The following is a 16,216-nucleotide window of genomic DNA, read 5'->3' as shown; positions in this document are numbered from 1 at the left end:
GATGAACCAGCACACCAAGTTCTCTCTCTCATCTTCCCCCCCATCCCATTTTTCTTCCTCATTGTCAATTTTTTTAAAACCTTCCCTCTAGATCCCTGACCTCAGGCTCTTGAGAGCCCTGTCATTCCAGAAGCCTCCACTCATGTCTGCATTTGCGCAGTTCGGCACCTGCTGCTCCTGCTGTTTGCTGCCCAGCTGTTTGCGTGGCTCCACAGAGTCCCTTCCACTTCTCTGTAATGGTCCCAGTGCCTGTGGAAGGTCTCATCATGTTCCTCGTGCCAGATATCCCTATTGGTGAACCTGAACTTTAATGCTTCCCCCAAGCTAAGTGCGGCACATCTGTGTTCAACCCCACCACCAGTTGCCATGAACCAGCTGTACAAGCTGGAGCATGTGACCTAACCTCTCTGAACCCCATCCAACCCCTCTTCCCTTGTATGACTGAAACACCTGCTAGTAGATACACACAAGAGGTGTATCTTGCCCAGGTGCACTTGCCCAGCACGCCCCCCACCACCACCAGACTGCCACCAGGCAGTCTCATTGTCCCTGACCAGGAGAAATTCCACAAATCTGTGTTCCTTGTCTCGACTTGGTCCCAGGGAAGGAATGGCCCCAAATCTCAGGCAGAACTCTGTCCAGTGCCTCGATGATCTCCCAGGCCCCAAACTGAATGGAAACTGGAACCCTTAGCCATCAGTGCTCAAGTGATCCACACTCACTCATGGTCTCTGCCTGTACCATAGGCCTGGTATGAGGTCAGATACTCAGTCTTGGGAAAAAGCCAGGCAGAAACAGGTGTGTAGCCCATTGAAGCCTCAGCTCAGGACAGAGGGGACTCAGAGGGAACTGGTACCCTACAATACACTAGTTTCCACCCTAGCCCCTGGGATGATGGGTGTGGAGGCACTGGGGTGGAAAGGAGGCAGGGCACTCCAGGATCCCGGGGGCTTCAGGGGCAGCCACAGAGGAAACACTTGTGCCACTGCCATGGGGCGCTCGGATCTCCCAGTCAGGCTTCAAGCCCTCAGCGGAGGCCTGGGTAGATGGCCAAGATCTCGGCACGGTGCGGTCTGGAGCTCAGAGCCCCTGCATGCCTCTTTCAGCTTTGTCTATGCACCTGCCTGCACACAGCTGTTTCCCACGGGCTGGGATGGAGAGATCAGGTTAGCAGAGCTGCATTCCCCAAGGCAACTGGTGGCAATAAGGTGGGTTAGAACTGCGTGACAAAGTGGGATAAGGCAGGTGCCTTGTGCCTAGAGCCATGTGCAGTGCCCAAAGCACAGAGCGCTGGTGGTAGGTGGAGTTCAGGAAAGCTGTTTATGCCCTATGTGCTTCTCGGGGAGAGAGCAGGAAGTACCTCCCAGCCCTCAGATCCAAAGGAATCCCAGGGGCAGTTGCTTCTCAGGAACAGGGAAATGGACTCTCACCTAGCATTGGCACTGTGCGCTGACTGCCACACGTTTCTTTTAGGCAACAGTTCCAATCCTCATCACAACCCTGTTAGGTGCAGTTTAGGGGTGCAGACTTTGGGGTTCAGAGAGATTAAGTCAGTTGTCTGAGATCACACAGCAAGGATGTGGTGGAGGTAGGAAGCCAGTTCTATCTATCTGGCTTCAAAGCTCATAACCTTAACCTCTACACCACAATGTTTCCCGTGGGTTACTCTGCCCACCCAGAACCTGTAGGGGAGAAAGACACGTCCAGTCACTGAGGACCCCAGAACTGTGTGCCCTGTAGATATAGGTCAGAAACTTCACATCCTTCCTCTGTCCACATCATCCTTCTGGGATTTCTTTGACCCTGTCCTTAAAGGCACTTGTTGAACGTATGACACTATCCCAAGGGGCCACTTCTCTGCCCTCCAATTAACTAAATCCAAATTAATTTCACGGGAAATCCTCTGCTAAACCCAAACCAAACAGGAAGAAAGTTGTAATCGAGAGCCATTCCTGTGCACCTGCTATTAAATCGGAAGTTCACAAAATTCTACGAATGCAGCATGCATGACCTAGGGTGAGGGCTGAAGGTGGGGAAGAGCTTTCTAGACAAGAGACTCTTACCTCTCCAGAGAGACACAGGTAAGAGAGGAAACCCAGGGGGCAGAGGCAGCAAGCAGACGGACCAGGTGGCTCTCCTGGGCTGGGCCCACCCCCTCCCAGGCCCCACGGGGTTTCTCTCCCTAATGCCCTTGTGACCTCTGCATGTCCCAGGGAGAGAAGGGCAGCTTGACAGGGGCGTGGCTCGGGTGGCAGGGTGTGTCTGCTCGGGGCTTTCTGGGCGAGGGAGGCGGGCCAGCCTTGGTTCAGCCCTGGGATTAGCATCCTGAGGAGTTCTGTCACTGGCAGCCCCAGAGCTGGTGTGCATGGTGTGGGAAAGCACCCTTACCTGCCCATGCCTTGGTCACCCAACCTTGACCGCCCCAGTGTGGGCTTGAGTCACTCTCGGGGAGCGAGAGCCAAGCAGGAGTTTGGCTCTGCCGTGAAGGGGTGTCAGCACTTCAGGAAGGGACTGGAGAACCCCCAGGCTGGGGGGAGTGGCAGAGCAAGGGGGAGTGGGGAAAGGGACAGCTGTCTGTGTTCAGGGAACCTCCCGGCTCCCAGAGGTCAAGAGCAAGCAGGGGCTTCCCAACACATCCTAGCAGCACAACCATTCTTGCAGTTAAAGGCAAGTGCATGGCCCCATGTGTAGAATAAAGCAAGGGAGAGATTTCCCCCAGTGGAGAACACCTGTACATCTGCTGACCTCCCACTTGGGCCCCTGGACATAGCGTCCTACCCTACCCCACCCCACGCCCCGGACCAGCCCTTTCCCAGCCTTCAGCAAGCCTAAGTCAGGCCTCCTGGGCTGTACTGTGAGCTCCGAGTTGTGCTCCTCCACGGTCATTGAAATGGAATGTGCTTGTCAGTTGCTAAGCCCTGCAGATAATGTTCATAAAGCCAGGTGTTGCTGGAATCCTACAGTCGCTTTTAGACCACTCCCTCCCCTCTCTCAGCCCATCTTCTTACTTGCAAAGTGACAGGTTGGGGCTAATACAGCCAACCTCCCTTTTAGCTCCACTTTTTCCTGTTTCTCTAATACTTTTAAAAAATTTTTTTTTAATTCTTCTTATTTATTTCAGAGAGAACAAGAGCTTGTGCATGCATTCCCATCAGCTGGTTCACACTGCAAATGCCTGAAACTTGGGGGTTGAAATTGAGACCCAAATTGTAATCCGGATCTCCCAGGCAGGTGTGCTGAAGCCAAGTACTTGAGGCATCACTCTCGCCTCCCAGGGAAGGTAGGAAGCTGGGGTCAGGAGTGGAACTGGGTAGCAAACCCAGGCTCACTGATATGGGTTAGTTTATAAATTCATGAGTAAGGAAGAACTTGATCTTCCATCTGCTGATTCACTCCCCAAATGCCTTCCACAGCCAGGGCATGATCAGGCCAAGCCAGGAGCCCCCAGAATGCCTCCCAGGTCACACAGCAACAGAAAACTGGGTGTGAAGTGGAGGAGACCAGGCTGCAGCCAGCCCCCCGCTCCCCAAAGTGCGGCGGGCATGTCCCAAGTGCTGCTCCCAGGGATGTAGGCTTCTCAACCGCTGAGCCATCTTCGATTCTTTTCCACTCCGACAGCTGAACATGACCTCTGGAACTAGAGTGCTTGGATCCCACGTCCAGCTATCCTACCTACTAGCAAGTTATGAAGCCACTCTGTGCTTCATCTTTCTGACAACGAGAAGGAGCCCAAGATGGGGAGGGGAAGCAGGGTGGGCGGAGTTGGAAGGGCTCCCATCCAGGGCAGAGCAGCCTGGTTCTGGCACCCCAGGCCGCAGCAGCCACCCAGGCTGGGCAGAGCTGGTATTGCTAAGAACTAACCCTTTGTTTCCCTAAGCTGTGGTTCAGGGTTTGGCTACCAGCATCCCTGAAGGGCCCTGGGAGGAGCTTTCCTGGGCTTTTCTGAGTGACAAAGCAGGAAGAGGCAGGTCAAGTGCCAGCCAGGCCAGGATCCCTCAGGAGCTGGCACAGTGGCAGAGGCATGTACATTTGCGGGTAGGTGGAACTGGCAGCGGGGCTGGGGCCAAGTCACGTGGGTGGGGATGGCATGGGCGTCAGTGGAGACAAGAGCTCCCGGCTCAGGGCAGAGAACCTTGGGGATGGATAGGAAAGGAGGTGATTCTGCATGTCACGATGTAGACACGTAGGACACACACAGGCGAGGGTGCAGGGAGCTTCCACAGAGAAAGGACGGGGTTCAGAATGGCACCTCTGGACCTCACCAGCCCAGTAGGACCAGCGGGGCAGCCCCATGCACAGCAGTTGACTGGCATCCTGGAGCCTCAATGGCCTCACCTGTGAAATGGGCTGTCCTCTGCCTTTGCTTGCACTCTGAAGACCACAGGTGAAATCATGTGCTTGTAAGACCACAGAATCCAATCTGTGTGTGGGTTGGAGGTGAGGGGTAATGTACAGAGCCCGAAGTCGGTGGGGAGGAAGGAAAGGGATCTACTCCTGGTGACGGTCCCCTGACCCTCCCCCTCCCAACCCCCCAGCCATGAGCTCGAGGCTTTACACATGTTCTCACACAGCTCTGTGTATGCAGAGCAGGCAGTACCTAGGACTCAGAGAAGTGGAGCAACTTTCCCAAGGTCACACAGTGAGTAAGCGGGCCGAATGGTGGAGGGGGTTCAACCCAGGTCTGCCCAGTTCTGAAACCCAAAATCTCACCCCAAGTCAGGGAAAGACTAGTGAGGCTCTGGGGCTGGGCTGGATCACAGGTCTTCAGCAAGGTGCCAGATCCCCGTGTCCCCCTCCTCCTCCCTGTTTTTGCCTAGACTCTGTATACAAGTCCTGGCAAGGGTGCTCTCCTGCGTTGGCACAGTGCCTGGGACGCAGTGAGTGTGTGATTGTCACTGCCCCTGTCCCCAGTGTTCATTAGACAGCCCAGTGCAGTTTCCCGGGGCCCAAACAGAGAGCTATGGCCAGATTGCTGTAGATGTAATTTATTAAGTCACAGGCACAGGGAGGGAATGGGGTCTAGAGAGACTCATGGTGGGGGGCACCTACTGGGAGGTGGAAGGGTCTTGGGGGACCACTCTGGACTTCCCTCTCTGCTCCCCATCCCCATCACCCCACAGAGCAGATGAGCAGGAGGTGGAAGTAGTAGTGATGGCCTGAGCAACGAACGAGTAGTCACAAGGAAACCCTACATGCAGGCATGCACAGTTCAAGCTAGAGACTCTAATGGTCCCTCCCTTCCCATCAGGAAACCCTGGGTGGATCTGAGCCCTTCCCCAGCTGCCAACCACATGGTTCTGTCATCCTCCAACGGTCGTTCCTGCTCCTAAGAAGTTGGGAGAGTGGATGGGGGTGTGCAGCCAGAGGGTGGGGGAGAGCAGGGGCCCCAGCCTGCATAGCTCAGGAGCTAATACCTCCGGCTGGATGTCTTCACCGTGGTGGTCCTGCGCAGGATGGAGGAGCCCCCCGAGGCAGGCCCCCCCTTGACAGTGCTGAAGCCACCCTTGTTGGCCCCTCCACCCCCACAACCACCACCCAGGGAGAAGCCGCCTCCAAAGCCAGCTGCGCCACTGCTTCCGCCACCGCATGTGGTGGTAGAGGTGCCAGTCACAGCTGTAAGGCAAGGAAGGGGCTGGGTCAGGCAAGGGCAGCCCAGCCAAGGGATGGGGGTGGGAAGAGGGTGGAATCAGGCAGCAGAGGAGTGGGAACTGCGTAGACATACCCAGGATCACCCACACCCCTGTTCACTGGGCCCCCTGCACATATCTCCAGGTCAAAGGAGCATGGCTGAAGCCAAGGACAGGTGGAAAGAGCTTTGGGGTGGAGCCAGGGGTGAGGCAGGGCCCAGGGCACAGGAGGGCAGGTCCTGGGAGTGTATACTTACAAATGCTGACTGCACTGGGACATTCTCCAGACATCCTGAGGGGAACACAGAGAGAGGGTTCAGGGGTACTCCATAGCCCAGGTGAAACCCTCTCCCTCCCTGCAGCCTTGGCATTGAACCAGCCTTGGATGCCAGGGCCCAGAGGACAAGCCCAGTAGATGTAGTGGGAGGAACCAGCAGGTGTCCGTACCCAACCCACAGCCCTACCCCAAATCCTCAAGGCAGCCTTTGACAGGGTCAGTGCAGCCAGCGCTGAACCACGCTCCCTCCCTCTCCCTGCACTGGTCCTGGGAACAGCATCCCTGCTACCATGGAAACACAGGCCCCAAGACTGCACAGGCTTCTCCCATCTGCCAGGACCCCTCTCAGGGCGGACCCCTCCACAGTGGCTGCACCTGCTCTCCTCGCTCTCCAGCAACTTGCGGTAGGTAGCGATCTCCACATCCAGGGCCAGCTTCACATTCAAGAGGGCCTGGTAGTCGCGCAGCAGCCGGGCCAGGTCCTCCTTGGCCTGGTGCAGGGCCACGTCCAGATCTCCCAGCTTCTTCTGCGCATCCTTGAGGGCCAGCTCCCCACGCTGCTCGGCCTCCGCAATGGCCGTCTGCAGCTGCTGGCACTACCCCAGGGAGATATGGGAAAGAGAGGAGAGAGATGATCGGCAGGCTCCACTGGGAAAGTCCTTGCTCAAGTCTAACCCAGCCACTCCTGCTGCCACTCAACACAGTGCTTCAGAAGAGATGCAGTAATACTACAATCTCGCTAGTTACCAAATGCTGACTCTGGAGCTGGAGGCCAAGCCATGGTTTTTCATTGCTGCTTGGAAGAAGTCAGCATTTACAACCTGGAACCCTTGAGCCCTCAGCCTCCTGCTCTGACCTCCTGGATCCAGCTCCAGCTCCCCAAAGGAGGCTGCCCCTGCCCCTGCTGCCCCTGCCCCTGACCCTCTCTGAGCCTCCCCTGCCCCTCTCTGAGCCTCATCTCTATCCCTATAAAGGCAGCATGCTGCTCATGACGATCAAGCATTTGAGTTTGGTCCACCGGAAACAAAGCAGGTGCCACACACACACACACACACACACACATACCCAAGGAGGACCCCCAGCCCTGCTGACACCCAGGCCCTGGGCCCCAGTCATACCTGTTTCTTGGCTGCATCCGCCTCACCCTGCAGCCTCTGGATGGTGCGCGTGAGCTCAGCAATCTCATTCTTGGTGTCCCTCAGGCTGTCCCCATGCTTGCCAGCCGTCACCTGCAGCTCCTCGTACTGTAAGCCAAAGAAGTGGCTACAAGCTGGGACCCAGTCCTGGAAGATCCCCTCTGGCCCCAAGCCAAGCATATTTGGTCCCTGAGAGGCTTCAAGGCACCCCCTCTCTCTCCCCAAGGCATGGGGAGATCTGTGGACAAGCCCAGCCCAGCCCACCCACCAGAGCCAGCAGAATCCCTTCCCACCTTGGTCTGGTACCAGGCCTCGGCCTCAGCACGGCTCCTCTGGGCGATCAGCTCATACTGGGCCTTGACCTCAGCAATGATGCTGTCCAGGTCCAGGTGTCGATTGTTGTCCATGGACAGCACCACGGATGTGTCAGAGACATGGGTCTGCACCTGGGACAGCTCCTGAGGAAGCAGAAAGAGCTGTCACCAGTGCCCTCCCCTGCAAGGGGACAAGGGCCTCCCCCTACTCCCAGGAGCAAGGAGAGGCCTCAGGTTTCCCAGCTGTATAATGGACTGCTATCTTTAGACATCCTGGTTCCTTGTAGATTTGCAGACTTCCAAGAAATTAAAGGGGAAAAGGGAGTGTGTTCCATGCGGATGCTGCAGCCTGAAGTTCCCCTTGCACACCCACCAACACTCTAATAGTGCTCAGAGCACCCCTGAGACAGCAGGCAGGCCACCAGCTGCTTCGTTACATGTTGTGAAAGGCCAGCTCCAGGAGGAAGCAGCCTGCCCTGGGGCCAGCCAGTTAACATCGCAGGACACTGTCTTCTCTTTAAAAACACTGCACAGCCTGGGAACCATAAGGACAGGCATTAAGTTATAAGCTACGATGCCTGTGTCTATACCAGAATGTGTGCATTGGTGCTCTGGCTCCATTCTTGATGCCAGCCAACACATACCCCCTGGGAGCCACCAGTGACAGTTCAAGGGCTTGGGCCCCTGCCACCCATGTGGGAAGCCCAGATGCAATCCCAGGCTCCTGGCTTCAGCCTGGCCTAGCCCCAGCTGTTATGGCCATTTGGACAGTGAATCCACGGGTGCAATTTCTCTCTCTCCTCTAGCTCTCTCTTTCAGATATATAAATTAACTTTTTTTAAAACATATTTCAGGGTCCAGCATGGTAGCCTAATAGCTAAACTCTTTGCCTTGCAACTGCCGGGATCCCATATAGGCGCCAGATCATGTCCCAGCTGCTCCATTTCCCTTCCAAGTTCCTGCCTGTGGCCTGGGAAAGCAGTAGAGGATGGTCCAATGCCTTGGGGTCCTGTACCCGTGTGGGAGATCCAGAAGAAGCTCCTGGCTTCAGATCAGCTCAGCTGCGGCCATTATGGCCACTTGAGGAGCGAACCAGCGGATGGAAGATCTTTCTGTCTCTCCTTCAGTCTAAATCTGACTTTCCAATAAAAATAAATAAATTACTAAAAAAAAGTAGATTTTATCAAATGAGCCTCTCAAACACTAAAAAATTACTACATTCAGTCCTAGTCTGGCATTCACCAAGGGACCTGAGGCTGCCACAAACCCCGCATCACCTATGTGCCTTCCCATGCGTTAGGCTCTCGTAACGCCTGTCTCAGGCCACTGTTGTAAGGCTCTGGCCCACACGGGGGTGGGGGCACAGGAAAATAACAGGGTCCACAGTGGCCTGGAACATCCTTCATAACAGCACTGCCAACACCGCCAGCATGGCTGGCCACCACCTGCCTGCCCTAGTCAGGTCCCTCTACAGCCAGCCCCAAGCCAGGTGTGGCCCTGAGGAAAATCCACCCAGGTCTTCAAACTGAAATGAAATGAGTTCCCCAACAGCACCGAGAGCAGGTGACGTGAAGGGCTCACTAGCACCAGGGGTCTCTCAAAAAAATTATTTTAAGATGTTAATACATGAAAGGCAGTACTAATAGAAGAACCACAGGCCTGTCTCCAACCAGTCAGGAATTCAGATCCCAGTACTGTATGTACCGTATATGTATATAGTACTGGCAATTCCAGCACTACATGTAAATGCATGCAGATGTCTCTGCCTATTGGCCAACAGAGTGACAGCCTCAGTGTTTTATGTATGCAGATTATAGCCACCCATTGATCATGGTGTAGCCATCCCAGTACTGTGTGTAAATGCTTGTATATTGTCCCCACGTGTCTCCATCTCACCATGTCATAGAGGTGCCGCAGGAAGTCTGTCTCCTGGGTCAAGGTGCTCACTTGGCCATGCAGGTCCATCTGCCCCATGTAGGCAGCATCCACATCCTATATGTGAAGGAGCAAGCAAAGTGGTTGACTCAGCACCCCCCCAAAGGGTCTCACCTCTTCATGAGCATGTCAGCAAGCCCAGGACCACCTGCTCCCCCACTCGCCCCGCCTTACCTTCTTGAGCACGACAAACTCGTTCTCTGCAGCCGTGCGCTTGTTGATCTCCTCCTCGTACCTGTCCCACAGGGAAGGTGCCAGGCCAGGCTCAGTCCAGTTCTGCCTCTAGAAACTTGGACCCACTCTACTTTACGGAAGCCCCCAAGCATCTCCCATTGGCCAGCAACATCTTTGGGGAACAGTTCTTTCATGCAGCTAGCCGCTGCAAAAACCTGGGGTCCTGCCTCCATTTAAACATCCTCTCCTGTGCATACAGAGGAGCTGAGGAACATTCGAGAAAGGGGCGTAGAACATTCGAGAAAGGGGCGTAGAACATTCGAGAAAGGGGCATAGAACATTCGAGAAAGGGGCGTAGAACATTCGAGAAAGGGGCATAGAATTTGGGCAGCCACCTGTTTGGATCACAGCCCTTAGGCAGCTTTGTGGGAACAGGTGCAGATGTGCAGATGTGTCAATGGTGGCCAACCTTTGCCCACACTTTCAGCAACAGGTCACTGCTGAAAACAACCACCTCCTCCCTGAGCAGTCTGGCTGAGGTGTTAAGGTTTTGCAATTGCCCAGAATCGAGTCATGAGAAAGTTACCCCCCAAAAAAAGTGTGCTGCCAAGAAATAGATGTGCATATCCACCCAGCCTAATGTGTGAATCTTACTTAGAGCTTCAAATCAAACAGGCTGTATTTCTGAAACATCTGACATTTGTGCCCTCACAAATGGAGCTGGATATTTGGCGAGATGGAGGAATTTCTGTTTTCAATTTTGTGGGTGTGATTGTGGCGTGATGTGGTCTGATGGAATGTGAATGAAGTGGCCTAGTGGCTGGGACTTGCTTCAAATCCATAAGGAGATGAAGGGAGATTGGCGGGAATTGCAGCTGGGGGATGAGAGCACAGGGCTCATTACAACCACCCTTCTTCCCACCTGGAAGCATTGATATCCTTACATGATAACCAGTGTATGAGTAATTATGCCAAGGCTCCAGGTAGCAGCAGACCCACATCTGAGCATCCCGCAGGTGGGTCCCAGGACCCTGGGAAGGGGCAGGCCCTCCCCGGTGAGATGTCCCATGCCACTCAATCCCCTTTCCTTATGACCCAGCCTGCCTGGTTTCCCTCACTTGTTCTTGAAGTCTTCCACTAGGTCTTGCACATTCCTCAGCTCTGAATCCAGACGGCCTCGTTCTCCCTGGAGGGTGTCCAGCTGCCTGCGCAGGTTGCACACATAGGCCTCGAAGACAGGCTCCAGGCTGTTCTTGCCAGCGCCTGAGTTCTGGCCCTGCTCCTGCAGCAGTGCCCACTTGGTCTCCAACACCTTATTCTGTTGCTCCAGGAAGCGCACCTGAGCCAGAACAAGAAGCAAGGAGAGGCTGGTGTCATTCCTCAGCCACAGCAAGGACCAAGGACGCCAGCCCTCCTGTCCCCAGCCAGGCTCCTAGACACCAGAAATCCCCGGGCCCCAAGCTATGAACCTGAGCAATGTGTTTGCCTGTCTGGGATCATGCCACAGATGAGCCATAAGTCACCAGGGGAGAGGCCAAGGAGGTTGTAGAATGGCTTGCTTCACCAAGCCACTCAGCCTCTCCAGGTCCCACTTCTGCTTCACCCTGAGCCTCAGGCATGCAGTCAGGCAGTGCCACACAGCAAGTATATCCCCATCAGGTGACAAGGTGCTCTTGTCCCAAGTGACACCTCTTGTGCCAGGATCCATAGGAGTCAAGGAACCTGGTCAACCCCAGTCCTGAACAATCCTGAACAATCCTGGACAAACACTTAACTTCCCTCAGTCTCCATGTCTCGTTTCAAAAAAGGACACAGGGTCGACAGTGTTGTGGCATAGTAGGTAAAGCTCTGCCTGTCGCACTGGTATCCCATATGGGTCCCGGTTCAAATCCCAGCTGCTCCACTTTCGATCCAGTTTCCCATTAATGTATATGCGAAAATAGCTCCTGGCTTTGGCCTGGTCTAACCTTGGCTACAGAGGCCAATTTGGAATAAAGCAGTGGATGGAAGAGCTCTCTGTCACTTCCTCTCTGTAACTCTACCTTTCAAATAAATCTTTTTATTGTTTGTTTAAAGATTTACTTGTTTTTATTGGAAAGGCAGGTTTACAGAGAAAAGAAGAGACAGAAGGATCTTCCATCTGCTGGTTCACTCCCCAAGAGGCCACAACATCCAGAGCTGGACCCAATTAAAGCCAGGAGCTCCCACACAGGTGCAGGGTCCCAAGGCTTTGGGCCATCCTCTACTACTTTCCTAGGCCATAAACAGGGAACTGGAAAGGAAATGGAGAGCTGGGGGGATCAGTGCCCATATGGGATCCTGGCACTTGAAGAACGAGGATTAACCCATTGAGCAATCGCTCCAGGCCCTAAATTAAAAAAAAAAAAAAAAAATTTAAATGAACACAATATCACTTATTCTAACTCCTCCTAAAACACTACAGTATCACATGAGAAAAAAAGCACGCGTGCACTTGGGCAAATGGACTGGGCCGCAGGGTAGCTGCCTGCTCCATCCTCTGCCTCTGTGCATGGTAGAGGTGGACCATGCCAGCCAAGGAGACCACAGCAGGCCAGACAGCAGTGCTGAACCGCCCCAGGGGAGCCCACAAAAGGAGTCAGGGCACTCCCAGTCTTCTGCAGGGCAAATTAACTGTGCATCCCTTGAGGGGTGCAGTACCACCCTCATCATCCTCCCCAAGCTGAATGACTTGGCCGAAAGAGGAAAATGACAAGAAGCTGCAGGGCCATGTCCCTAACAGGAGCCTTGAGGACAGCCCCCTTTGGAGTAGCAAGCTAAGACTGCTGTGTAAGTGTGTCACCAACAGCCATAGCAAGAGGCTCCAAGCAAGTGGGCTTGGCCAAGAGGCCTTGTGAGCAGGCCGAAGGTGACCTGAGCCAATCCAAGAAAGACCCTGAATGCCATCTGTGGCCACTAAGGGGGACCAGCTTACCCCCACCCTTGGGGCAACTCAGCAGTTACCCAGCCCACCCTCTCCAGGGGACCCTGCTCCAATGACCCACCTTGTCAATGAAGGAGGCGAACTTGTTGTTGAGACACTTGATCTGCTCCTTCTCCTGGGTGCGTACCCGCTGGATCTCGGGGTCAATTTCCACATGCAGGGGGGTCAGCAGACTCTGGTTGACCGTGACCTCCTGGATCCCCCCTGGAGGACAGGCAGGCCCAAACGTCTGCCGGCTTGCCCCCAGACCCCCATAGATCCCACTGCCAAGGCCAAAACCTCCCAGGGTCCGGCCTGAGCAGGCACCCCCAGCCATGCTGACCGAGATGCCTTTGCTGCCCCCCAAATTGTAAAGGCTCCGGCTGCCAAAACTGCCCCTGCTGGGGCCACAGCGGGGCACCCCGCTTCCAACGCCACCACTGCTACTCCGGGACATGGTCATGGAGCTAAAGCTGGTGCGGGCCCGGGCCCCGGCCCCTCCGCTGGCCGAGCAGGAGCTGAAGCCCCCCTTGGTGGAGGACATATGTCGAGACATGGAAGACCGCATGGCTGGGTGGGGTGCAGAGCAGGCTGAGAGAAAGCTGAGAGAAAGGGCACGGAGATGCTCCCAGGCCACGGATGGCCAGGCTTCTTATCTTTCTCAGACAGGGCTGGCTCCTAGACACCACGCAAGAGGGAGGGGCCTCGTGGGCCGGTGGTGGGGAGGCCCCCTTCCCCAGCGGAAGGGAACGAGGGAGGGAGGGGCCTCTCCCTGCCACCCCTCCCCCAGTCACCTGCATTGTGAGACTGGCGGGGGCAGCAGGCCACCTTCTGCCCCCTCAGGCACTGCTCACTTGGAACAGGATGACACCAGCTCCCACAACCACCTCCCTCTCCTCTCCAAAAGGCTGACTTGCTCCCCGCCCACCCAGCCCCAATGGTCTGGTCCTAGTCAATGGGGCTCTGTTCTGTGGGGTTTCTCCCAAGCCCCTGTTGTAAGCCAAGGCCCCGGGGGCCCCAGGCACGCTATGCAGGTGTAAGCGAAGAAGAAGGAGCATTGGGCAATGGGGCTGCTGGGGAGGTTGCCCAGGCCCACAGCCTCCTGGAGGGGTGGGGCAGCCGGGCTGAGGGGCACAGAAGAAGGCCAGGAGTGGGAGCAACCTAGCTGGTCCTCAGTCATACCCTGAACAGATGCAGCTGGGAGATGGCTGGGGGATCTCTGTGCACTTAAGGAAGAAGTCAGATGGCTGGGGTCTTCCCGACAGGTGGTGGGCTTTCAAGCATCACCTGGGACTCTTGACCTTCGACCCACAAACAGCCACCTTGGAGGAAGCTGGGGATGGGTAGGAGACCCCCCCACTCTGGCTGGAGATCCTGTAACAGCCCTGAGCGCCCTGTATGCCACAACCCTCATCCCCAGCTCCACTCCCCTCTTGGACCCCAAATCCAGGACTCCAAAGCAGGCAGGAGGATGGGGGCTCCCTTCACACCCCATTCCCTACCCACCTCAGGCTGCTGGGAGCAAATGTGGGGGACTCAGAATGTTAGGCCAAGGGTGACAGACAGATGGATACAGTGACTTCAGATACCAGCCCCCCTTCCCCCTTTGCATCCTGGCCGGGAAGAGTGTGGGAAAGACGGAGGCCTGCTCTAGGAGAAAAAGCTGAGGTGTCCTAAGGAACCCCGAGAAGAGGATATGGCTGCATGGCAACGGGGGAAGAGGAGGGGAGCACCAGCATCATTCCAGTCCCCACAAACTCCTGCAGGCCCCAAGAGGGTCACACATCTCTCCCTTGGGATGCCGGAGGCGGCTTAGGGCTCTAAAACCTTTGGAGAAGATGAGCCCAGCTTCCCTGGGGCGGGGGTGGGGAGCACACCCATGACCCCTTAGAGCCAGAGAAAAGGGCAAGCTTTCTTCCCTCTCAGCATTTAGGATTGTCAGTCACCTATGCAGTGAGTCAGAGTGATGAAGCTCCACCATGTTGTGTGTCCTTGGGCAACCTTCAGCCTCTTGGGAGTCACCTCCAGGGAGGCCTCAGGCAAAAGCGAGGGCTGCCATCCCCACACTGAGCCATCACGCGTCCCTGACCTTGGCCTTCTTTCCCCAGGCTGGGATCACTTTCTCAGCAGTCCTTATCTCTCCCTGTGAGCGCGGGAGGGGGTGATGTCACCAAGTGACTGGGGAGGTGGGAGCAAGAGGCCAGCTGTAAACACACACTTCACCCCAGCCCCGGGGCTAGCCCCACGCACACGCTCATTGGCATATTTGCCAAGTGTCAGGCCTGGTGCCAGAAATCAGCGGCAGGTGCACAGGCAGTCCGGGGGTGGGCGTTGGGGGCAGTGATGGAGACACCACTTGTAAAATCTGGCTCCCACATGGATTGAGTGTCTACGCTTAAGTCCAAGCTTACTTCCAATCCCAGCTTCCTGTTAAGGCACATCCTGGGAGTCAGCAGGCGATGGCTCACGTGATAGGGTCCCTGCTACTCACATGGGAAACTCTCATATAGTGCCGGTTCTAATCCCAGCAGCCCTGCTTCCCATCCAACTCCCTGCTTGTGGCCTGGGAAAGCAATCAAAGACAGCCCAAAGCTTTGGGACCCTGCACCCGCGTGGGAGACCTAGAAGAAGCTCCTGGTTCCTGGCTTCAGATTGGCTCAGCTCCAATCATTGTGGCCACTTGGGGAGCAAATCAGTAGATGGAAGATCTTTCTCTCTTTCTCTCCTCTATAAATCTGAGTTTCCAATAAAAATAAATAACTCTTTTTTGGAAAGAAAGAAAGAGAGAAGGAGGGAGGAAGGGAGGAAGAAAGGAAGGAAGGAAGGAAGGAAAATATTAAAAGAGGCGCAGTGGATTAAGTCATCGCCTGTAATGTCACATCCCATATAAACACTGGTTCACGTCCCATCCAAGTCCTGCAACCCCCTGCCCTGACTAGCAAGCCTGTATCAGGCAGTCCCCAGACCAAAGCAAGCCCAGAGAACTCCAACCAATGACATTATTTGACAGTGTTTGTAGGAAACAGGAGTGAGGCGTGGATAACTTCATGGGTTAACTGGTTGTAGAGCTTCCTGCAATCTATTGGAGCGCAGCTGCTTGAGTTAAACCAGGGATTGCTCTCGGTTCTTGGCACTTTGTGGCTTTTTTACGGGAGCCTCACCCAAGGCAATAGCCCTGCACAGATGTAGCTCAAGACACTCCAGCACTGCAGTTCCCTCCAGTAGGAGACAGTCAGCTGCCCCCTGCCGCTGCTCCCTGACCCAAAGGCTGGGCTCCAAACCCGCCTCACAGGCTCCGCAACTGGAGCTGAGGAGGATTGCATGGCAATGCCAGGAAGGGATGGGGTGAGATGGCTGATGAGCAGGGAGGGTGAGCCAAGTCAGTGCTGACCAGGGAGAAGCAGGGCTTCTTAACCCAACAGCGACTATTTATTGAGCACTTACTATATGACAATTCTGCAGAATTACACATTAAATCTGCTGCCCTACACAGCCACATTCCACATGCCCACCCTAGCCCTGTGAATGCCCCCGCCTTGATCTCTGGCCTCCAGCTGGGTGGGCTGAAGCAGGAGGAGAACAAGAAACTAGAGGGAGGGAGGGAGGGAGGGAGGTGAGGTGTCTTCTGCCGGCTCCTTCCCTTCTGCAGACCCTGTCCCTGTGGAATGTCACCTCCCCAGTTGGGCAACTACTGTGAGCTCACTCGACTTCTTTCTTTCTGTATTTTCACCTCCACACAGGGCAACCGACTCCTCCTTCTCTTCCCAGGCCTGTCCCAGGTCCAATGCTGGAAGTTCCCTCAGCCTTGCGTG

At 55.3% G+C, this 16,216-nt stretch overlaps 1 protein-coding gene across 1 annotated transcript; it reads right to left on the bottom strand.

Moving 5' to 3' along the window:
* Positions 1-5,111: 5,111 nt before the first annotated feature.
* KRT79 (keratin 79) lies at positions 5,112-13,025 on the bottom strand. Its single transcript, XM_058673808.1, has 9 exons — positions 12,487-13,025; positions 10,582-10,802; positions 9,464-9,524; positions 9,251-9,346; positions 7,334-7,498; positions 7,023-7,148; positions 6,280-6,500; positions 5,885-5,919; positions 5,112-5,613 (listed from the first exon to the last, which is right to left on the bottom strand). Exons 1-9 carry the CDS (start codon positions 12,970-12,972, stop codon positions 5,408-5,410), a joined length of 1,617 nt encoding a protein of 538 aa, XP_058529791.1. The 5' UTR covers positions 12,973-13,025; the 3' UTR covers positions 5,112-5,407.
* Positions 13,026-16,216: the final 3,191 nt, after the last annotated feature.

This window comes from Ochotona princeps, chromosome 15 (assembly GCF_030435755.1).
Source record: "Ochotona princeps isolate mOchPri1 chromosome 15, mOchPri1.hap1, whole genome shotgun sequence".
Classification (NCBI taxonomy): domain Eukaryota; kingdom Metazoa; phylum Chordata; class Mammalia; order Lagomorpha; family Ochotonidae; genus Ochotona; species Ochotona princeps.
This window is presented reverse-complemented; position numbering and strand designations above follow the sequence as displayed.

What these genes read in the sequence shown, in the direction of transcription:
- KRT79 (XM_058673808.1), bottom strand. Translation starts at nt 12,972, where the DNA reads ATGCGGTCTTCCATGTCTCGACATATGTCCTCCACCAAGGGGGGCTTC. An exon ending in TCGCCTCCTTCATTGACAAG is followed by an intron (nt 10,803 to 12,486) that starts GTGGGTCATTGG and finishes GTTCTGGCTCAG; the next exon opens with GTGCGCTTCCTGGAGCAACA. An exon ending in CGGATGCAGCCAAGAAACAG is followed by an intron (nt 6,501 to 7,022) that starts GTATGACTGGGG and finishes TCCCTGGGGTAG; the next exon opens with TGCCAGCAGCTGCAGACGGC.